This window comes from Urocampus carinirostris, chromosome 11 (assembly GCF_059441175.1).
Source record: "Urocampus carinirostris isolate Australia breed hairy pipefish chromosome 11, RoL_Ucar_1.0, whole genome shotgun sequence".
Lineage (NCBI taxonomy): Eukaryota > Metazoa > Chordata > Actinopteri > Syngnathiformes > Syngnathidae > Urocampus > Urocampus carinirostris.
In genome coordinates this window covers 1,830,164-1,854,550 of record NC_142359.1, presented here as the reverse complement: position 1 = coordinate 1,854,550, position 24,387 = coordinate 1,830,164, and the positions used below count along the sequence as shown (strand labels likewise).

Below are 24,387 nucleotides of genomic sequence, written 5' to 3'. Positions count from 1 at the left end.
GGAAAAAGGGAAATAGAGAACAAAAAGAAAAAAGGAACAGCTCGGAAAAAATCAACACAATGACATTTTTTTAAAGGAAATAAAAAAAATAGAAAAAAACAGGGAAAAAGAAGAAAAAGTTTGTGTTGCATTCAAATCATTTCCAATGATATCAAGTCAATCTTGTTGCCGACATTCTACTTCCACTGCAAAATGTGATTAAATACAGTTCTGTATCGTGCAACCGACTCAATAAGCCCCCCAAAATGTTATTGTTATGTGACAAAAGTAACCAGAAAAAAAAAGAAATGGAAATCTTGTGAAAAAATTGTAAAAATAAATGACGTTTGTAGGCAATTGTACATGAGTCAATTCATTCAAAAGAGAAAAATAATTTTGTATTGCCGGAAACTCAGCAAAATGTAACTTGATGTCAAGTTTTGGACAAGTTTGATAACGATTTAGTTGCCACACTTGGGATGGCCGTTGCTCACTGTTGTTTCAAGCGTTTCTCACCGACTTTGTGTAAACGCTCAAACCCCTAAGGAAAATGACAGGGAACATTGGTGTGTAGGTACGCTTGCTTATTTGATGACCTTCTCAGCTGCTCTCAAGGTTATGACTCCCTTTTCTTACACTTATTCATCTCTGTATTCCGCAAGGAATGTTTTTTGTATTTAAATTCGAAATAATGAATAGTTGGACATTATTTGATCTCGTCCTGTAAATTGTTCCAAAGTTTGACTCCGCACACAGACACACACATACTTTTCCTGGTGGTTCTCACCATTGGGATTAGGAATTCCCTACAGACCTTAAGTTATAATTGTGGATTGAAGGCCCCCTGTTGTGGTTTGATGGCATCCTCGTTTTACGCCCCATTGTGCCCTGCGTTTGGGTCTCTCCGACATCCCGTTGCACTATGTTGACTATTTTTGCACTAAATGCATATTGCACAAACCCTTACGATACCAAACTGTATGTAACATCCTACATGCCCACATTTCTTTTGTAAATATTGTGTCAATTATAACTATAACCTTATGTTCTCTGTTCCTTTATCTTCTTGGGTTTTTTACCTCACTGTGAGTGTGTGAAACTGGAGTGTCATGCCCAATTTCGTTGTCACAATATGTTAACCCATTTTGTAACAATGACAATAAAGGTAGGTTCTACTCTATTCTATTCTAACCCGGTTTGCACACATGCTCCATATTAATGACTCTCAAGCAATGTTCCCTGTCATTTTCCTTCCGGGTCTGAGCGTTCACACAAAGTCGGTGAGCAACGCTTGAAACCACAGTGAGCAACAACAATCCCAAGTGTGGCAACTAAGTCATTACCAACATGTCCAAAACTTGACAACACGTTACATTTTGCTGAGTTTCCGGCAATGCAAAATTATTTTTCGCTTTTGAATGAATTGACTCATGTACTGTTGCAAAGGTTGTTCTTCCGTGTTTTTCTACTTTTTAAAAATTCCTTTAAAAAAAATCTCATTGTGTTTATTTTTTCCGAGCTGTTACTTTTTTCTTTGTGTTCTCTATTTACTTTTTTTTCTACGATTCTTTCTTTTCTTTTTTTCTGGCTTTTTTCTAAATTTTTCCTTCTTTTTTTCTCTTCCTTTTGTTTCTTTTTTTTCTCAGCTTTTTAATACTTTTTCGTTTTGGTATTTTTTTCTTCTTTGTTCTATTCCCCCCTTCCTTTAAGTCATTTCGTGCATAATTTTACATAATATTTGGTCATATAGGGATGAAAACAACCCGAAGAGCCGTTTAGGAGCCGAAAGAGCCGGTTCCTTTTAATGAGCCGGTTCTTGACAAACTCTACTAACTTTACTCAACTTCGTTCTACTTCGACTCGACTTCAAAATATCGCATTTAGGACACAACGTCAGTGGAACCCGTGTATTTTTACCTTCACGCACTGTAACTTTGACTTAAGTCGCTTCTTAATGAGTAATTTTGAGCCCTGATTTTTGTGCGCTGGCTCGATTTTCTTGCGCGCTGAGAATCTGCGAGCAGCGCGCCATTGCGCACGCGCGCAGCTTAGAGGGAACACCGCTCTCAAGACAATCCGATTCAATAGCAAGTCAACTTTTTCTCCGAGACAGATCGTCTCGAATTTCACGGGCTTGACGCTAATAGGAGCAGCAGGAGATTGCGCAACTTGGCCTTCTCTTCACAAAGTCAAGCGGAGTTGTTGCGACTCGAGAGCAGCACGCGGACAGCTGATTGGCCGGCAGCACGCAGACAGCTGATTGGCCGGCGGCTTTCCTGGTTTTCTGCAGCGGCGGCGGCGGCGGCGGCCCCTGTTTCGCTCCAGTCCATCTGTTGTGGCCCCCGGGCGAACGCACACAGAGACGGGAGAAGGTACGCCAGCCGGATGGCGAGCGAGCGAGCGTAGGAAGGAGCGAGCGAGCCCCGCGGCCGCTTGCACCATGTGCGCGGGGTTCCCAGATGGAAGCGCAATTTTTCCACAACGCACGTTGCGTCCAATTGTGCGCAAAGGCGCATCACCTGAGCCACAACTTTCTCGCGGAGGCGAAAACAAATCCTTCCCGCCTCACGTGTTTTCCCTCTCACGCGCCGCAAAAAACTTTTTCCAAGTGCCGTTGTTATGCCGAGAAACGCATCCCTGCCGAGATTTGCATCCCCTCGCTACTATAAGCACTTTTACCTCGTTTTTTCCCGCACTATAAGGCACACCGGGTTATAGGGCGCACCCCGAAAAAATAGTTTTTGGTCCTATATCTTCCATACATAAGACACACCGGATTATAAGGCGCTACAACGGGAACGTGGACAAAACAGTCAGATGGTTCAGTCCAACTTCTTACCCCCTTAACATCCCCAAAGCTTGCAAAGACGCAAATACGTGTCGTACGATGTCACTCAAATGCATCGTTCCATCATTCGGAAGGTTCAAGTCTTGGGATTCAAGAAATGCCAACCATTCCTTAGTTTCTATTTTCTTTTTCGCTCCCAACTTTACTGTGCATATGACAATAAACACTTGGAATTGAGTTGAATTTAAAAATAGACACTCCATTCCATCCATTATCTGCACCGCTTATCACAGAAACATCGAGTTCAGTCTGAAACAAGATACAGGTAAAATATATAGCCGGAATAGCTCACCGAAGTCGTAGTGTTCAATAATAATGTGCAGCCAATGTCCTCTTATATCCGTGAGTGTAGTAAATCCAGGAGAATAAAATATTTACAAATACAGAATAGTAAAAAATGTTTTCTCTATGCTGTAGTGCAACCCAACGTGCGATTCGCATTCATCTTTTTTGGCCAATTGCAGGCTTTGTTTTGCCACTTAAGCCTATGCCAGCCTGTAAATGATAAAAAGGATCCGCCCCTTGACCTCCGAATAACTTTAGCCAATACTGATCGATTCAACTGATGATTGACACATCTTTGTCGGCCAATTGCAGGCTTTGTTTTGCCGCTTAAGCCTATGCCAGCCTGTAAATGATAAAAAAGATCCGCCCCTTGACCTCCAAATAACTTTGGCCAATAGTGATGGATTCAAATGATGATTGACACATTGGTTAGCCAATGAAACGCTGGTAAATAAATCCCAGCATACACTGCAGACTACTTGGCGTTCGGGGGAAAATCGAGTCGGCGGCTGCTTGCCTTAGTTGCAAGACTTTGCCACTTAATATTGATCCATATATAAGGCGCACTGTATTATAAGGCGCATGGTCAGCTTTTGAAAAAAAACAAAGGCTTTTAGGTGCGCCTTATAGTGCGGAAAATACGGTACTTTTATCTCACTTTTCGGGAATGTAATGGCGAACATATAACAAAAACCATTCCGTCTTTGTATTTGTTGTGAATGTAATCGAACGGTAATGCACACCGTATATACCAGAAATTCCGGACTATAAGCCGCTACTTTTTTCCCAAATGTTCAGCCCTGCGGCTTATTCAGTGAAGCGGCCAATTTATGGAATTTTTCTAACGCCCACCAGCGGCACTCGAGTACAAAAGGTAAGATTAAGACCAGTAGAATGTGTGCGCCAAGAAAGACTGCAACCCCTAAGTTTATGCATACATTGTAAAGGAAAGGTACGTTCCAATAATGAGGAAGGCGCCCTTGATGGCGATATTTATGAGGAGGGAGTTGAAGATGAACTACCGTGAATTTCACAATTATGGGATGCTTTTTCTTAACAGGCACGTTTGATACATTGCAAGCGTGATCCTACTAGCGTGTTGGTACCTTTCAAAGGCACGGTTAAGGATGAAAGTTATAATAATAAAGCTTTGAAAACTCTCTCGGTGTATCATTATTCTTTGTAAATATGTGTAACCATGTATAATATGTATTTGCAACTGTATATTGATGTAATGTATTTATTTTAGAGATTTATTCTGTTGTGTGTTCTACGGACGAATTAAAAAGAAGGGGCGGAGCAAACGCGGGCTGATGGGAATTGGGGTAAAGCCGAGTTACCGGTAGATCTGTCTGTTGTCGCAGCGGACAATAGTGGATATATATTTTTCCCACCCTTAACTTTGGAAATATACATTTTGTTTCCTAGGATTACTTTCAACGGGACCCGGACTTTACAAGTCTGCATCATACGTTAATTACGGGTATCATTTTCCATTTATGATGCCAACTGTAGATCTTAAATTGTGTACCATTTATGTAGTTACAATCATGGAACATACAGCCTGGTCTGGGTTGATTTTGTGATTGTGTCACAAATATTGATGCGGGCGCACACGGCTTATACATGGGTGCGGCTTGTGTCAGTACAAAAGTGGCACATCACCTAAAAAGGGGAGGGTGCGGCTTATAATCAGGTGCGCTCTATAGTCCGGAATTTACGGTAAATCACTTTTGAGAACTGTTATGCACTCTACCGTAAAGCTTATTATGCTGAAATAAGTGTTACGGTAGAGTGCCTGTGTGGGTTCAAATCCAGCATCCGGACTTCCTGTGCGGAGTTTGTATGTTCTCCCCGTGCTTGCGTGGGTTTCCTCCCACATTCCAAAGACATGCATTTCAGGTGGATTGGCCGGTCCAAAATTGTCCCTAGGTGTGAATGAGCGAGCGAGTTGTCTGTCCTTGTGTGCCCTGTGATTGGCTGGCAACCCGTTCAGGGTGTCCCCTGCCCACTGCCCGATGATTGCTGGGATAGGCTCCAGCACCCCCGCGACCCTACTGAGGATAAGCGGTGCAGACAATGGATGGATGGATGGATGGACCAGACATGCCAGAGATTTATTTGACTGTGTGTCACTCTCTCTCATTATCTGCACCACTTATCCTCAGAAATGAAAATATAAAGTAAAATAAAATAAAATATAAAATAAAATATAACAAATATATATATAAAATATAAAATATAACAAATAAAAAATATAAAATATATAAAATATAAAATATAAAATATAAAATATAAAATATAAAATATAAAATATAAAATATAAAATATAAAATATAAAATAAAAAATATAAAATAAAAAATAAAAAATATAAAATATATAATACGAAATATAAAATATAAAATATAAAATATAAAATATAAAATATGAAATATAAAATATAAAATATAGTAAAATGTAAAATTTAAGATAAAGTGAGTTATACATATACATATAAAGCAGGGGTGTCAAACTCATTTGAACTCGGGGGCCACACGATAGAACAAACATTCTATCAGGGGCCGGACTAGTAGATTCAAGAGAAAGAAAAAGAGAGATCAAGAAATAAGAGAAAGAGGGAGGGAAAAGGAGAGAGGGCGGGAAAAAGAAAGAAAAAGAGAGAGAGGGAGAGAGCGTGAGAAACAAAAGATAAAAAGTCATGAGAGAGGGGGACAAGAAAGGGAGAGGAAGAAAGAAATCCAACGAGAAATAGAAAAACAGAAGAAGAGAAAAGAGAAAAGAAAGCGTGAGGGGAATAAAGAGAGATAAAGAAATAAGAGAAAGAGGGAGGGAAAAGGAGAGAGGGCGGTACAAAGAAAGAAAAAGAGAGAGAGGGAGAGAGTGTGAGAGAGGGGGAGAGGAAAGGGAAAGGAAGAAAGAAATCCAAAGAGAAATAAAAAGACAGAAGAGAGAAAGGAGAAAAGAGAGCGCGAAGGGTATGAAAAGAGAAAGCGAAAAGAGAGAAAAGGAAAAAAGGAAGTTAGAGCAAAAGAGGTTAAAAGACACAGAGAGAGAGAAAGAGACAAAGAGCAACAAAGGAAGAGAAAAAGAGAGAGTGAAAGAGACAGAGTGGGAGAAAAGGGGTGGAAAAGAAAGAGAGAGAGAGAAAGAGAGAGAGAGAGAGAAAGAAATACAAGTAGAGTGTCTTTGTTGGAGGCCACTGGCTTTGGCAACATCAAGTGGACCTATTTCAACCTGCAGCTTGTTTTTCTCTTGCGCTTCTCTGAGTGTTGTCTCGCGTGCCGGATTCTATCCCTTAGCGGGCCTGATCTGGCCCGCGGGCCGCCCGTTTGACACCTGTGATATAACGTATGCCATTTCATTTGATGAGCTTCCGCCACAGGTAGGTTGCGGAAAAGGCACAGGAGATCTTTCAAACGGCAGAACAACCAAGGAAAAAAAAGCCCTTTATTTTTAGAAGCCGGGCAGCGCGATGGCCGAGCGGTCCTCGGGGATTCGAACCGCGACAGATGGCGCCCGGCGGCTCGGGGACGTTCGCAACGTCGGCACAAAACCGGAAAAATGCCAAGAAAAAATGAAGCAAAAAGAGATCGGCCGAGTCGGACCTTTCAACGTGGATGGCCGGGCATCTGGGGGCAACAGATGCCCCGCGTTTGCCCAAGGGCACTATGGCACCCAAACAGATATTTGGGTTAACCCAGGGGAAGAACACGTTCCCGGAACCCAATTCGTTTGACTCTAACGCGTTATTCCCGGTGGATAGATCCCTTAAAGCACAGGGGTGGCGGGGGCAGTGCTTCCTGCAGTGTGTCTTGGGCAAGGACAGCCTGGCGGCACCCATCCCTCTCCTGGCCGTTTTTTTACGTAGGGGTTTTCTCCCCTACGTGAAACAGATTGCCCTGGTTTCCATGGTTACCAGGAGAATAGAACAGAATAGAATAGAATCCAAACATGTCAAATACAAATCGCGAAAAAATAGCAGGCTCTTTCTCTCTATCTCTTTCTCTCTGTCACACACTCTCTTTCTCTTTTTTCTCTCTTTTCTCTCTCTTTTCTCTCTCTCACACTCTCTGTGTTTCTCTCTCTCACTCTCTCTCTCTCTCTCACACACACTCTCTCTCTCTCCCTCTCTGTCTCTTCCTCTCTCTCTCTTTCACTCTCTCTCCCTCACTCTCTCTCTTTTATCTCTCTTTCTCTCTCCCTCACTCTCTCTCTCTCTCTCTTTCTCTCTCTTTTTCTCTCTCACACTTCCTCTCACTTTTCTCTTTTTCCCACTCTTGCTCTCTCTCTCTCTCTCCCTCACACTCTCTCTCACACTCTCTCTCTCTCACACACTCTCTTTCTCTTCATCACTCACTCTCTATCGCTCTCTCTCTCTTTGTCTCTCTATCTCTTTCTCTCTGTCACACTCTCTCTTTTCTCTCTCTTTCTCTCTCTTTTCTCTCTCTTTTCTTTCTCTTTGTCTATCTGTTTCTCTCTCTCTCACTCTCTCACTCTCTCTCTCTCACACTCTCTCTCTCTATCTCTTTCTCTCTCTTTTCTCTCTCTTTTACCTCTCTTCTCTCTCTTTTCACTCTTTTTTCTCTCTCTCTTTCTCTCTCACACTCTCTCTCTCACTCTCTCTCTCTCTCTCTCTCTCTCTCTCTCTCTCCCTCTCTCCCTCTCTGTCTCTTTATCTCTTTCTCTCTCTCTGTCTATCTATCTCTTTCTCTCTCTCTCTCTCTCTCTCCCTCTCTCACTCTCTCTCTCTCTCTCTCTCTCTCTTTATTTCTTTATCTCTCTCACACTCTATCTCTCTTTTTCTCTCTTTCTCTGTCTATTTGTGTCTCACACTCTCTCTCTTTTCTATTTCTCCCTCTCTCTCTCTCCCTCTCTCTCTCTCACTCTTTCTCTTTTTTCTCTTTCTCTCTCTCTTTCTTTCTTTCTCTCCTTTTTCTTAATTTTTCAATTTTTCTTCATTATATTCCCCAGACAAACCTGTTAACAGAATATAAAGTAGTACAAGTTCATATTTTAGAAATGTATATGAGTGTGGGTGCCCTTTGCACTAATAACTAAAAGTAGCTTGAAAAAGTTCAAAGAGCCTTGCTTTCCATGCTCATATTTGGGTCTGTTACCAGTAGTTTGTCTGGGGCACAGTGCATAGGGAGGGGGCGCGGCTTATACAGGAAAAGAAAATCGACGGGGCAAACGGGAGCACGCACGGGGGGTGACGCGCTTTCGCCAATGTTAAGTAAACACCTCAAAAAAAAGGATTCATCAAAACACTGCTGAAAGGATTAAATCAACCGGGAGAGGTTTTCTTCTTCCAAGGGAGTTCATGACAGAACATTATTAAGTCAACTTTGGACCTGCTGCTAAGCTAAACCACGTTTTTCTACACAAAAGAAAAAACAGGAGACTTACCCAGTTTAGGGAGAGAGTACGGCACTTGGAAGAAGTCCTGGTAAAAGCTCAGAAGACGTTTGGTGATGCGAAGAGCATAATCGCCCGCCCCGCTGGCGATGGCGTCCGGTCGGGCGAATAATCGGATCTGGGTCAGGAAAATAGATGGCAATTAACCATGGCCGTCACCCAATTTTATTCTTTAGTTCTATTTATTTGTTGGGCTCTTAATCACGAGAAATCTCAAACACAGATGGAATCTCAAAGGGGAGAGCGTTCTCTCGAACCTGTGGATTTCTTCTTGGCTCTTGGCATCACTAGTAGACCAGGGTTTACTGTTCGTACAGTGTTTCTCTCTTAAAGTGAAAACAAACTATCCTTAAATAAGAAAACTAATCAGTCAAACATTAAAATTAAGATCTTGTCACTTATTTGGTTCCTTTTGTTACTGCTAAAGGTTAACCTTGGCCAGTGTTTCTCAACTGGTGGGGCGGGACCCAAAGGTAGGTCGGGGACCTGTTTCTGTCACGGTTGCCATGGTGCCCAATTGGTCCCTGCCGTGTGGCGCCAGTTTCTATCACGGTTGCCACGGTGCCCAATTGGCTCCGCCCATGGACACCAGCTGAAACGCGTTGACAGATTGCTCCCTGGTACTACTTAAACGCCGTCCTGAGAGTCGCCTTTGGTCGGAGCGTCTGCTAAACTCAACGTCAAGTCCTGAGAATCCCCGTTTTTCCTGTGTTTTTTGCTCTTGTTTTGCCAAGCCCTGTGAATTTCCGTTTTTGCCCGTCTGCTTGATTTTGACCACTTCCTCGTTCCGATCAATCTACTTCCGTGTCCACCGATCACCGCATCGAGTTTGCGCTCATTCCTCTTCTCCCCGATAAAGTGTGAGTAACGTTACGCGATTGGGTTCTGCTCCCTGTTTCCTGTTCTGGTTCGTGACAGTTTCAGTGGTTCGCAAGTGTTTTCCTTGGCAAAGAAAAATGCTAAGAAGAAGAAAAAAACAGAAGACAGCAATAATGACCTGCTCCATCTCTTTTTCCAGTTTAGTCAATCGACGCCGTCCCGATGGTATTCGAGAGGGACCGCATCTTATTTTATTGCGATTTTGTCGGTTCGATTTCCCTTTTTTGCCCATAATAACGGGGCCCCGGAAAGTTCGTGTTAAGGGGAAGGAAAAGTGGAAAACAGTGACGACGACAATCGAGTCGAGGGGAAACGATTGCAAAATAGGAAAACGGATTGTCTGCCGTTGAAGTGTTTGTGTAGTACTTGAAGTTCTTTTGGCTTTGATGGCCATTTTATTTTTGGTTGATATCGATGACGCGAGAATAAATGTAAAGGGTCTGCATTTCTATAGCGCTTTTCAAGTCAATGAAGAGCTCCCAAAGCGTTTTACAATGTGCTTCACACTTACCCATTCACAAACACACTCACACACCAAAAGGGAGTCAGCCTCAGAACGTTTTGAGGATAATCAAGATGCTAAAAGGTAAATGGTCTGCATTTCTATAGCGCTTTTCAAGTCAATGAAGAACTCCCAAAGTGCTTTACAATGTGCTTCACACTTACCCATTCACTCACACACACTCACACACCAATAGGGAGTCAGTCTCCAAACGTTTTGAGGATAATCAAGATGCTAAATGTTAAATGTCCTGCATTTTATAGCTCTTTTCAAGTCAATGAAGAACTCCCAAAGCACTTTACAAAGTGCTCCACACTTAGCCATTCACACACACACACACACACACACACACACACACACACACACACACACACACACACACACACACACACACACACACACACACACACACACACACACACACACACACACACACCAATAGGGAGTCAGTCAGCCTCCAAATGTTTTGAGGATAATCAAGATGCTAAATGGTCTGCATTTCTATAGCACTTTTCAAGTCAATTAAGACCTCCCAAAGCGCTTTACAATGTGCTTCACAGTTACCCATTCACACACACACACACTCACACACCAATAGGGAGTCGGTCTCCAAACGTTTTGAGGATAATCAAGATGCTAAATGGTAAATGGTCTGCATTTCTATAGCGCTTTTCAAGTCAATGAAGACCTCCCAAAAGACTTTACAAAGTGCTCCACACTTACCCATTCACACACACACACACACACACACACACACACACACACACACACACACACACACACACACACACACACCAATAGGGAGTCAGCCTCCAAATGTTTTGAGGATAATCAAGATGCTAAATGGTATATAATCTGCATTTCTATAGCACTTTTCAAGTCAATTAAGACCTCCCAAAGCGCTTTACAATGTGCTCCACACTTATCCATTCACACACACACTCACACACCAATAGTGGCCATGCAGTCATGCAAGGCGCCGACCTGCTTATTGGGAGCATTAGGGATTCAGTGTCTTGCCCAAGGACACTTTGACATATCACACATTAAGCCAAGTTATAGGTTTTTGCCGGCTTTTGACAAATATTTCTAGAATTACATTTTTCTACTGCAAATCTCAATCTTGCTACATAGGATAATTTAGGTTTTTTGAGGATTTTTAATTTTTATTTCACTTGAAAAACAAATTAACATCTATAAAAACAGAATAATACTACTTGAAATGAGCAGAAATGTCTGACATGGAGTAGTGTAATTCTTTATAATGCTACACAGGATAAACTTGCTTATTTTGAAGATTTTTGTTAATTTATTTTAGTAGTGTCAAGCACCGGAACACAGAGAAGAACCCAAATGCGTGACGTTTCTCACACACGCTTTTATTTCACGGGAAATGGGGAGTCAGGCACGTTAGGCAGAAGGTGTGGGATTATAGGAAGCCAGAGGCTGACGAGATCGATACAAAATGCACAAGCAGATATCGGACGGACGGGAACAATACCGGACAGGACGGGACAGACAGGCGGTGTTCTCGTTTGCCGGCGTCCCGCGTCCTAGACCCCGGGACGCAACTTTTTTGACACAAAATTGTCATTATTACTCAATTACATATTTTTTAAAACAAAGATTTACCGCACTCCAAACTTTTCGTCCGGCAGATCCGCCATTGTTGTTTTGGTCTCGCGGTTCGAGTTTTCGTCCGCACGCCGATCTCGAGTTGCGTGGTGAAAAGTCCGTCTCTTTTTAGAGAACCGGCTTTTTCGGCTCAACTCATTCGAGAGAGCCGGCTCTCAAACGGCTCACTTGCTTTGATGCTAAATTTTGTATTTTTGGACCCAAATGGAAAGAAGAAAGAAGACGGACGTGGAAGAAAAGAGAAGATGCTCACAATCAGACGCGGAAATAGAAGAACAGCTGTTTCTTTTTAAAGCTGTCAACAGTTTGTCAGATGCAATCTGTTGACGCCGCCGCATCGTTTTCATCCCCGAATCCGTACGCTTTCCGAGACAACCTTCCCGTGTCTCCGCTCGTCGGAAATAGAATCCCGCGGCGAATCGTCTATTTCGGAAAGCCGCAAATAGATCTTGCGTTTTGGTCGTTTCTTGTGAAGATGCGGATGTTAAACCGTCTCCGAACAAAAAACTGTCAAATTTAAGGAAAAACGACGAGGAAACAAAGGAAGGGAAAAAAACCTACAGAAACGTAGCTTATTAGCACTCGACCCTTTTACAAAAACAAACACAGTACAGTTTTTTCAGGGCTCATAGATCATAGAATAGAATAGAATATACCTTTATTGTCATTGTTACAACATGGGATATATTGTGACAACAAAATTGGACGTGGCACTCCAGTTCCACATTTTACAGTGAGGATAAGGAAAACAAAGAGATAAAGGAACAAAGATGTTTTAACTGTCTTTGTTGTCAATGAAGTCAATAAAGAGCTCTCAAATCGCTTTACAATGTGCTTCACACTTACCCATTCACATACTCACACACCAATAGGGAGTCAGCCTCCAAACGTTTTGAGGATAATCAAGATGCTAAATGGTAAATGGTCTGCATTTGTATAGCACTTTTCAAGTCAATGAAACGGCAACAGGTATCAGGCAGGGAAAAACAGGGCAGGATAATGTCGGATAGTACAAAGCTTGCCTAGCTGAGAGCATAGGTTTGCAGAAGGTCTGACGGCTTCTTTTCGGAAGACGGGAGTTTAAAAAGAGTCAGGGAGCCAATCGGCGACCAGGGCTGTTGGCGCCAAAGGACCGGACACAGGTGCCTCGCATCAGTAATCTTGACAGGAGGCTTTGTTTTCCTCCAGAGGGAGGGGTGTGTGAGGGGGTGAGGGACGGACAGAGATGGGCGGATCCAACTAGATTTTTGATCTTACTGTACACACGGTCCAGTGTTTTTTCCCTAATTGCTCAGTCCACGTGTTGAATGGATTTGGAAAGTACAGTCCATAAACATGCCCGATTAAAGTCGCCGGCGACGATAAAAGCTCCGTCGGGGTGTGCAAGCTGCTATTTATTGATAGCAGCGGGCAGGAGATTTAGCGCTATGCTAACGTTAGCATCCGGACATTAGGACTGAGAGGTGTCAGGGTTGCCATGGCGCTTAATTGGTCCCAGCCGTGTGGTGCCAGGTTCTGTCACGGTTTCCAGGGGGCCCAATTGGCCCCGCCCATGGACACCGGCTGAAACGCGTTGACAGATTGTTCCACGGGAGTACTTAAACGCGGTCCTTTGAGCCGTTAGTTGTCAGAGCTTCTGTGAAACTTCTGCAAGACTCCTGTCAAACTCTGTGTGAAATGCCTAGTTCCGTGAATTTGTGTTTGATTCTATTTTTGGCCTGATTGGTTTGATTTTGACAACTCATTTGTTCCGATTTCAATCCACTTCCACGACCATCGATCCCCTGATCGCACTCTTCCTCTCCCTAATAAACTGTGAGTATGTTACGCGATTGGGTTCTCCATTCCTGTTTCCTGCCCTGGTTCGTTACAAAAGGAGGCCGAAAACCAATGTTTGGAGCCCATATTCATTGGCTGGAAATGTAACAAGCCAGGAATGGAGACAGGACCCAATAGCTTTCGTTTTACTCAATTTTTATTAAGAAAGAGAACAGTGCTTGCATCCACGATCCGATGATTGTCGGTCACAGGTAGCAGGAATGCAGAAGTGGAACTTCCGTGCCGAGCAAAGGTAGTCAGAGACAGCGGCAAAACAGGTCGATGGCCAGGACGGGGAAGCAAAACAGAAACAGGTCCATAAAATATGTCGGCAACAGGTATCAGGCAAGAAACAGGGCACAACAGGTCGATGGCTGGGACGGGGGAGCAAAACAGAAACGGGTCCAGAAAATAGGTCGGCAACAGGTATCAGGCAAGAAACAGGGCACAACAGGTCGATGGCCGGGACGGGGGAGCAAAACAGAAACAGGTCCATAAAATATGTCGGCAACAGGTATCAGGCAAGAAACAGGGCACAACAGGTCGATGGCCGGGACGGGGGAGCAAAACAGAAACGGGTCCAGAAAATAGGTAGGTCGGCAACAGGTATCAGGCAAGAAACAGGGCACAACAGGTCGATGGCCGGGACGGGGGAGCAAAACAGAAACGGGTCCAGAAAATAGGTAGGTCGGCAACAGGTATCAGGCAAGAAACAGGGCACAACAGGTCGATGGCCGGGACGGAGGAGCAAATCAGCAAACGGTAGATTTCTCGGAACGAGGAAGTGGTCAGAATCAAACGGATCGTGGCGAGAGCAAAACAGGACCAAAAACACAGGAAAAAACTGAGATTTGCAGGGCTTGGCAAAACAAGAGCAAAAACACAGGAAAAATGGAGATTCGCAGACGCTCCGACAAAAGGCGACTCACAGGACAGCCTTCAAGTAGTGACAGGGAGCAATCTGTCAACGCGTTTCAGCTGGTGTCCATGGGCAGGGCCTATTGGGCGCCGTGGCAACCGTGACAGAACCTGACGCCACACGGCAGGGACCAATTGGGTGCCATGGCAACCGTGACAATATCGGCATTAACGATCGAAGGAGACGTAGGATGTCTCGATCTTCGGTCAATCGCAAACATATTAGTGGACGTCAACAATAAGCTTCCATTCCGATGGACCGGTTGGAAACGCTAACCTGGCCCGTAAGAAACATTTGACATAGAGACCCTTGTAGTGTCACGAACCAGGACAGGAAACAGGAATGGAGAACCCAATCGCGTAACGTACTCACAATTTATTAGGGAGAGGAGGAATGCGCGCACACTCGATCCAGGGATCGAGAGTCGCGGAAGGGAAATTTGAAATCCGAACAAAAGAGTTGTCAAAATCAAACCGATCAGGTCAAAAAAAGCAGGCTAACAGGAGTCTTGGAGACACCCTGACAACTAACGGCTCAAAAGACCACGTTTAAGTACTCCCAGTAAGCAATCTCTCAAGGCGTTTCAGCCGGTGTCCATGGACGGGGCCAATTGGGCGCCGCGGCAACCGTGACAGAACCTGGCACCACACGGCTGGGACCAATTGGGTGCCATGGCAACTGTGACATGTAGTGCCCCGTTTACCTGTAGCTTGCACCTGTACCTCTACAGGGCAATTCCATACAAACAAATGCCAGCTGCCGTTAATCACCAGGGAAGAAATTCAAAGGCAAGCCAGAGTGCAGTGTCAGTGTCGTTTCAAAGCAGACTTGTTGAGAAACACGGCAACAAGTTCAAGGATTTACATGTACTCCGCCCCAAATTCAAGCATTTTCATGCGAGTGTGGCCCTAAGGCAAAAATATTTTTTTCTCATTGGAGCGCCACCAGGGGGCCACATCTGGCGGTTAGCGATGTGCGCTAACAAGATGCAGCTGCGCAGAGCAGGAAGTGACCCGTGACGACTTCATGGAGGACTCCTGCGACCAGAGGTGGGTCAACTATGGGCGAGGGGGCCATGTGGGGGCCCAGGGGCTTTTTCAGCCGGCCCGCCAAACAAATATGCTCGAATTGTATCATAGTAAATAGTAAATCATTTTGTCCCCATGGTCCCTTTGCGCTCCTACAACAAAAATACCCGTGATGGGTATTTTGCTTTCGTTCGGAAAATTTAAAAAAAGTACCATATAAATACTACAAAAATACGACTACAGTAATAATACTACATAAATGACTACTACAAAAATAGTAGAACGGAAAAACAACAAAAAACAACTATGGTAATATCACAAAAATACTACGAGGTAAGTGGCTCACGTCTAGCATCCCGGACGCTAACGTGAAGCTACCTGGAGCTACCCGGCTTCAGCACTGTTAGACAGAGACACAAAAGCCTGCGGGAAGCGGAGAGGAGGCGGACTCGCTATCAACGTGAACACGAGGCGGTGTAACCCTGGGCACAAGTATTTCCATCTGCTTCGGGGACGTCAAACTTTTGGCCTCGTGTGTGACCTCATCTACTCCGCTGTGGCTAGACTACAACACAGCACCCCGAGGCCATCCTGTTCATCTGTTAATAAACAACAAAAGGATACTGCTGGAAGTGTGAATTTCCTTACGGGGATGAATAAAGAATCTATCTATTTATCTTCTGGAGGGCCATATGTATGTCCCGCTTGATTTAGTAGGTTTCTCTTCTTCAACTCGGGTCGTGTCGATTAGCAGCTCGTTAACAAGCTAACAGGACCTTGTTAACGATCTCTGTGATTTCAATCATTTTTATCGGAGCCGAGAAACGGCAAAAATCAGGCAGGATGTGCGGTCCTCCAGGACCCGAGCGTGATCACGAGGTGGTGTAACCCTGGGCACAAAGATTTCAATCTGCTTCGGGGACGTCGAACTTTTGGCCTAGCGTGTGACGTCATCCACTCCGCTGTGGCTAAACTACAACACAGCACCCCGAGGCCATCCTGTTCATCTGTTCATAAACAACAAAAGGATACTGCTGGAATTGTGAATTTCCCTACGGGGATGAAAAAAGTATCTATCCATCTAGGGGTAAATGAGAGTGGCGAGAGAGGAAATAGCACGTTTAGGAAGAAAAACCCCAACAAGTACACACAGATTGTATACGAAGAACAGGAGGTCTCACCGCCGGGCCGTTTTCGGCGCGGGTTTCCCTGGAGGTGAAGTTGCAGACGGCCCAGGCCAGGAAGTAGGTGGACATGGGAGGAGTGCGAGCGAAGCGGCGCGTGACCCAAGCGTCCCGGCCGTCGTGCTGCTGCTCGCTGCCCACCGCCGGCATGTTGGCCAACGAGGTGTACTGCGGGCTGTGCCGCAGCCTCAGCGAGAAGGTGGCCTTGAAGGCCGGCTCGTCGAAGCAGGGAAAGGCTTTCCGGGCGTGCGTCGGGCTGAATTGGGTCACTGCCAGGTAGCTGGGCGCAAAAATAGAACAAGAGTCAAGTTGAGTCACCTCGATCCATGTACTGAAGCTGAAGCTGGAGATTTTGAGTGCATTTCAAGTCTATTATTTGCCAGAAAGACATTCCACTCATTAAAAAATGAAAATATAGAAGAAAGACTTCATGCTAACCCTTACCCTAAACCCTAAACCCTAAACCCTAAACCCTAAACCCTAAACCGTAATCCTAAACCCTAACCCTAATTGTAAACCCTAAATCCTAACCCTAAACCCTGAACCCTAACCCTAACCCCAAAATCAGGGCTCCATTAATTAAGTCAAAGTTACAGTGCGTGAGGGTAAAAATACACGGGTTCCCCTGACGCTGTTTTCTAAATGCGGTGTTTTGAAGACGAGTCGAAGACGAGTCGAAGCCGAACGAAGTTGAGTAAAGTCGGTAGAGTTTTTCGAGAACCGGCTTCTTCGGCTGGGCTCACTAAAAGGAACCAGCTCTTTCGGGTCCTAAACGGCTCTTCGGGTTGTTTTTGCTTCTTTCATGACCAAATATTATGTAAAACTATGCACAAAATGATTTAAAGGAAGGGGGGGAAATAGAACAAAAAAGAAAAAAAAAAGAAAATGAACAGCTGAGAAAAAAAGAAACAAAAGGAAGAAAAAAAAGAAGGAAACATTTAGAAAAAAGCCAGAAAAAAAGAAAAGAAAGAAATGTAGGGAAAAAGTAAATAGAGAACAAAAAGACAAAAGTAACAGCTCGGAAAAAATAAACACAATGAGATTTTTTTAAAAGAAATTTTTAAAAAAGTAGAAAAAAAACATGGAAAAAAGATGAAAAAGTTTGTGTTGCATTCAAATCATTTCCAATTATATTAAGTTAATCTTGTTGCCAACATTGTACTTCCACTCAAAATTGTGATTAAATACAGTTCTGTATCTTACAAACGACGAAATAAGCCCCCAAAAATGTTAATTTTATGCGACAAAATATTCCAGGAAAAAAAAAATGGATATCTTGTGAAAGAATTGGAAAAACAATCAACCTTTGCAATATCGCATGAGTCAATTAATTCAAAAGAGAAAAATCATTTTGCCGGAAACTCAGCAAAATGTCAAGTTTTGGACATGTTTGATCATGATTTAGTCGCCACACTCGGGATTGCCGTCGCTCACTGTTGTTTCAAGCGTCGCTCACCGACTTTGTGTGAACGCTCAGACCCCTAAGGAAAACGACAGGGAACATTGACTGCGGCCTTCTGGGAAATACAGAAGATGACAGAGTGCGTTTCCTGTGTTTTCGCACGACCACGGTGATATGAAGAGTGTGCGCGCCAGAGGGAGAGAGAGAGAGTTAATCAATGTCAGTGTTGTGAAGTCTGACCTTTTCTCTGTGGTAAGCACCTGCTGCAGCACCGCCCCGTGCCGTGTCGTGCGCGTGGGATTTCGTTTCACGCTTTGCGTCCGAATACCGTGCTCCCGCTCCCTTCCGGCTTCGTTCCTTGCGAAATTCTACTCGTGACTCGAATCGCTCACACTCTGTAGTGCTCCCGATGATTACACGTGTGACTAAAAGCGTGGCCCGCGGGCCGGATTTGGCCCACGAGAGAAATAACGTCCGAACGTGAGAAATAAATGATGTATTTTATGTGTATATCTGTGTCGCAGCCTGGTGTTCCTGGAAGGGGGATTACTTCATGTGGGGTCCCCTTTCAAGGTGTCTTTGATTTTCTTATGTTGAGGTTTTTGAGTTTTTCCTTGTCCTCATGTAGGTTTTAGATCAGGGGATGCTGTTATAACAGTCTGTAGTTTGCAGTGGTCTTTGATCTGTGCAGCCCTTTGAGACTCTTTGTGATTAAGGGCCAAACAAATGAACAAGACTTGACACACAAAAAAAAATAAAAAATAAAAAAATAAAAAATATATATATTTTTGCCCGCGGAAGAACTGGATGAGCAGCCTCTAGTGGTAGCCTGTGGGACTGCCGGCGACGCGGTTTTTCCTCTTCAGGTCTAACTGCGCCTGTCCAATAGGGTGCGCTGACAGGACAATGCCATACAAACTAACGCCTGCTGCCGTTAATCACTTGGGAGAAGAAAAGCAATGGCAAAACGAAGCCACGGGAGAGCCGTGTTGACCTCCTTTTTAAGCGGGAAAAAATTCAAGCATTTACAAGCACTTTTATTCCTGGAAAAGACACCATTAAAAATGCAGTCATTTTCAAGGATTTCAAGCACCCGTACGAACCCCGTGCGGCGGCAGATTGCTGGTCCTCGGGGCTTCGACAGGAACCGCGTTTCCTCGGATATGAAACCCCTCTTGGCGCGATAGAACCAGTATAAGGCAGCATGGCGGCGCAGTGGTTGGCGCGTGTGCGGCACAGTTCTGAGGTCATGAGATCGGACCTCCTGTGTGGAGTTTGCATGTTCTCCCTGTGCTTGCGTGGGTTTCCTCCTGGCACTCCGGTTTCCTCCCACATTCCAAAAAAAACATGCATGTCAGGTTGATTGGCCTAACCGAAATCTCCCTAAGTGTGAATGAGTTGTCTGTGTCCGTGTGCCCTGTGACTGGCTGGAAACCAGTTCAGGGTGTCCCCTGCCCACTGCCCGAAGATGGCTGGGATGGGCTCCAGCACCCCCGCGACCCTACTGAGGATAAGCGGTGGAGGAAGAGAGAGAGAGAACCGGTATAGAGAAACGCGCCTGTATAAAGAGGTCCCCCTGTACCCGGAACGGGCCTACGTACCGTTTCTCCCCGTGGAGGTTGTAGGAGCTCCTGAAGAATCCCAGAAGTTGGTCCTCGATGGCAGCTTCGAACGAGATGTTGAGGCGGTAGGTCCTGGAAGCTTTGAGTTCCCGGTGCAGTACCAAAACCAGCATCTGATTGGCCGCGAAGAGGAAGTGGCGCTGGATCCGGACGGCCCCGCCTCCGGCTCTGAGGGCCGTCACCGATACGTCGGACACCTGAGGCGGGACAAAACCGACGTGTGACTCGGGAACCGAGAAGCTCTCGACGGAGACCCTCATTTGAAGACTGCAACCTTCCGTCAGGCATGCCGACCCTCGTACGGTATCTTTAGTCATAATGTGAAAAACCCGAGGTCTCAGCCTGGCACAGACCTTCACGCCCTGGAGTTAGGGTCTGTGCTAGGTTGGGCCAAATCCAAGTTTCCAGATGAAAAGCTCTGATCAAAACATTCTTTCACTTTAACTATAAATGGATCCCTCTTTACATGGAACTTTATGATTAGATAGATAGATAAATGTCTAGATAGATGTCTAGATAGATGGCCAAATAGATAGATAGATGTCTAGATAGATATCTAGATAAATGTCCAGATAGATGGATAGATGTCTAGATAGATGTCCAGATAGATAGATAGATGTCTAGATAGATGTTTTGATAGATGTTTAGATAGATGTCTAGGTAGATGTCTAGATAGATGTCTAGATAGATGTCTAGATAAATATCCATATAGATAGATAGATGTCTAGATAGATGTTTAGATAGGTGTCTAGATATATAGATGTCTAGATAAATATCCAGATAGATAGATAGATGTCTAGATAAATATCCAGATAGATGGATAGATGTCTAGATAGATGTCCAGATAGATAGATAGATGTCTTGATAGATGTCTTGATAGATGTCTAGATAGATAGATGTCTAGATATATAGATGTCTAGATGTCTAGATATCTAGATATCTAGATATCTAGATAGATAAATAGATGGATAGATAGATAGATAGATAGATACTTTATTCATCCCCATAGGGAAATTCACACTTCCAGCAGTATCCTTTTGTTATTTATTAGCAGATGAACAGGATGGCCTCGGGGTGCTGTGTTGTAATTTACGTCACACGCTAGGCCAAAGGTTCGACGTCCCTGCAGCAGATGGAAATATTTGTGCCCAGGGTTACACCGCCTCGTGTTCACGTAGATAGTGAGTCCGCCTCCTCTTTGGTTCCTGCAGGCTTTTGTGTCTCTGTCTGCCCTAACAGTGTTGAAGCCGGGTAGCTCCAGTTAGTGTTAGCCTCAGGGATGCTAGACGTGAGCCACTTTTCCGTAAAACACAGCAAACGGCACTCCCTGTACGCTTTGATGTTTTTCACCAGCACAGCCAGTTCGTCGGTCTTATTTGGTACCATGATTACGGACGGTACCCAAGACTTGTAACGCCGCTAGCCACTTAGCTAGCTTTGGCTCCCCATCCACGATAGGGCCCCCCTCATCAAGCCGGCACGAGAATTAATTAATTAATAAAGGTGGGGGTCTCAAACCGTTACAGCGCCCTTGTAGTGTCTGGCTATTTCAAAGCAGTTTTAGGGGGCCGGCTTAGATGTCATTCAGGCTTAGGGTTACAGTTGCCATGGCGCCCCATTGGTCCCCGCCATGTGGCGCCAGGTTCTGTCACGGTTGCCACGTCGCCCAATCGGCCCTGCCCATGGACACCAACTGAAACGCGTTGACACATTGCTCCCTGACTACTTCAACGCTGTTTGTGAGTCCCCTTTTGTCGGAGCGTCTGAGAAACTCGTACCCCGTGAATCCCCGTTTTTGCCTGTGTCTTTTGCTCTTGTTTCGCCAAGCCCTGCAAATCCCCGTTTTTTTCCTGTGTTTTGCTCCTGTTTTGTTCTTGCCTTGATCTGTTTGATTTTGACCGCTTCCAAGTTCTGATCAATCTACTTTCGCGACCAACCATCCCCGGATCGAGTGTGCGCTCATTCCTCTTCTCCCCAATAAACTGTGAGTAACGTTACGCGATTGGGTTCTGCTCCCTGTTTCCTGTCCTGGTTTCACATCTATTACTTTAGCTATTTTAAGAGAAACGCGATCAGGACTAAGACCATCCTTAGGAAGCAAAACGATGCACGAAAGGGAAAGCTATTCTCTCGCTTACGGACGAATGAATAAAATTTGGCGACAGTTAGCATCCGCAGGCTAACCGTACGATCGGAGGCTACACCTTGTTAGCCTCGCCTGGGGGCGCTGTCCCCTCACACGCTAACGTTCCCATCAAACTAATTAGCTCTTGAAAAGGCGTCGTTAGCCGCGATCTGGAAACCACCAAAATAAACCTCACGTGAAGAAAATCATGGCGCTTGCAGAAGCCGGCGTCGGATTGGTCGATGCGGGAAGCGGGTGGTGCTGTGCACCCTTTTCATGGCTAAATTCATACACTTTTTAAGCACTTTTTTTTAAGCCAACCGTGTATTTCGCAGAGGCCACAAATACTTTCGAATATTTCTAGTAACATATATTTGTTTTGGAGACAGATCTTTCCTTGTATGGGTTGGAGGTGTCAGGACCAGGACAGGAAACAGGAAGCAGAACCCACTTGCGTAACGTTACTCGCAGTTTATTGGGGAGAAGAGGAACGAGCGCACACTCGATCCGGGGGTCGCGGAAGGAGATTGATCGGAACGAGGAAGTGGACAAAATCAAACCGATCGGGGTGAGAACAAAACAGGAGCCAAAACACAGGCAAAACCGGAGATTCACGGGGCTTGGCAAAACAAGAGCAAAAAACACAGGCAAAATCAGGGATTCACAGGGCTTGATGTGTCAAAACAGAGTTCCACAGACTCTCCGACAAAAGGCAACTCACAAGACAGCGTTGAAGTAGTCAGGGAGCAATCTGTCAACTGCTGGTGTCCATGGGCGGGGCCGATTGGGCGCCCTGGCAACCGTGACAGAAATATGGATTACTTTGCAGGATTACAATTTGATTACATAGCATTTTTATCTCTCACCCCATAGAACCTGACAGAACCTGGCGCCACACGGCGGGGACCAATTGGGCGCCATGGCAACCGTGACAGTAGGTTAAATTTAAGTTTCCATTTTCAGTTGCAGGAGGTTCCTCTTATTACAACTGAATACTGGCCCATCATAAATGTCCATAAAGGATACGTAATCCTTGCACCGATACACAATTTATTGTGCCCTGTTCAGGTCTAGCATGCGCCTGTCCAATAGGGTGCGCTGACTGGACAATGCCATACAAACTAACGCATGCTGCCGTTAATCGCCCGGGAGAAGAAAAGCGATGGCAAAACCAAGCCACAGGAGAGCCTCGTTGACCTCCTTTTTAAACGGACTTGTTGAGAAAAAAAATGGCAAAAAATTCAAGCATTTACAAGCACTTTTATTCCTGGAAAAGACACCATAAAAAAGCCGTCATTTCCAAGGATTTCAAGCACCCGTACGAACCCCGGATGCCGGCTTGTGCTCAGATATTAAACCACAGTGCTTCATCAAGATTTTTAATGATGTACCACTAAATCAGGGGGTGTCCAACTCATTAAGCTGGAGGGCCACATACTCGAAAATACATTCTCACGTGGCCATACTCGTAAACCAATGGCATAAGATGTGGGCCTTAGCTCAATCTTGCTGCTACGCACTGGTTCTCGTTCGCATTAGACAACAACCTTTAATGCCAAATCGAAGAAATTAGTAACAACGGTCCCACGATTCCACGAATCGTTGCAATAGACGGTGACTATCCATCCATCCATTATCTGCACTGCTTATCCCCAGTAGGGTCGCGGGGGTGCTGGAGCCCATCCCAGCTATCTTCGGGCAGGGGACACCGTGAACTGGTTGCCAGCCAATCACAGGGCACATGGAGACAGACAACTCATTCACACTTAGGGAGATTTCGGTTAGGCCAATCAACTTGAGTTGATTGAGGGAATGTGGGAGGAAACCGGAGTGCCTGGGGAGAATATGCAAACTCCACACAGGAAGGTTTGATCTCATAACCTGAGAACAGGTTCTGTCACGGTTGCCACGGCGCCCAATTGGCCTTGCCCATAGACACACAAGGTTAACCTTGGCCAGTGTTTCTCAACTGGTGGGTCGGGGACCTGTTTCTGTCACGGTTGCCATGGCGCCCGATTGGTCCCTGCCGTGTGGCGCTAATTTCTGTCACGGTTGCCACGGCACCCAATTGGCCTTGCCCATGGACACCAGCTGTAACGCGTTGACAGATTGCTCCCTGGTACTACTTCAACGCTGTCTGTGAGTCGCCTTTTGTCGGAGCGTCTGCTAAACTCTGTTTTGACACGTCAAGCCATGTGAATCTCTGTTTTTGCCTGTGTTTTGTCTCCCGTTTTGTTCCCGCCCCGATCTGTTAGATTTTGTCCACTTCCTCGTTCCTCTCAATCTCCTTCCGCGACCAACCATCCCCGGATCGAGTGTGTGCTCATTCCTCTTCTCCTCAATAAACTGTGAGTAACGTTACGCGTTTGGGTTCTGCTTCCTGTTTCCTGTTCTGGTTTGTGACAATTTCAGCTAAATGTAACTGGAATTTGATGACGTCCTCATTTTAATGACTTAACATGTTGATGGGATTATTTTGAATTTATAACCCATTTAGTCCAAATGTTGAAAGCTACAAGGTCCTTTTTGTGATCTACTCGAGTAAATCTCATTCTTGTGTTTATACATCGGAGTGTCCTTTTCTACGTCTCCCAACAATCCTGTGTGTCTCATCTCATCTCATCTCATCTCATTAGCCGTACCGCTTATCCTCATTGGGGTCGCGGGGGGGCTGGAGCCCATCCCAGCCATCTCTGGGCAGTGGGCAGGGGACACCCTGAACTGGTTGCCAGCCAATCGCAGGGC

The 24,387-nt window shown here is 45.0% G+C and overlaps 1 protein-coding gene across 2 annotated transcripts in view; it reads right to left on the bottom strand.

The window, feature by feature from the left end:
* Window positions 1-24,387, bottom strand: part of LOC148356155 (thyrotropin-releasing hormone-degrading ectoenzyme-like) — a 69,042-nt gene that overhangs the window by 40,959 nt on the left and 3,696 nt on the right. For both annotated transcript variants that reach the window (XM_088348024.1, XM_088348026.1), the window contains 3 exons: window positions 19,497-19,714; window positions 16,491-16,773; window positions 8,520-8,646 (listed from right to left, as the gene is read on the bottom strand). In XM_088348024.1, the coding sequence (XP_088204150.1) occupies window positions 8,520-8,646; window positions 16,491-16,773; window positions 19,497-19,714 (628 nt within the window). The remainder of the gene's footprint in view (window positions 1-8,519; window positions 8,647-16,490; window positions 16,774-19,496; window positions 19,715-24,387) is intronic.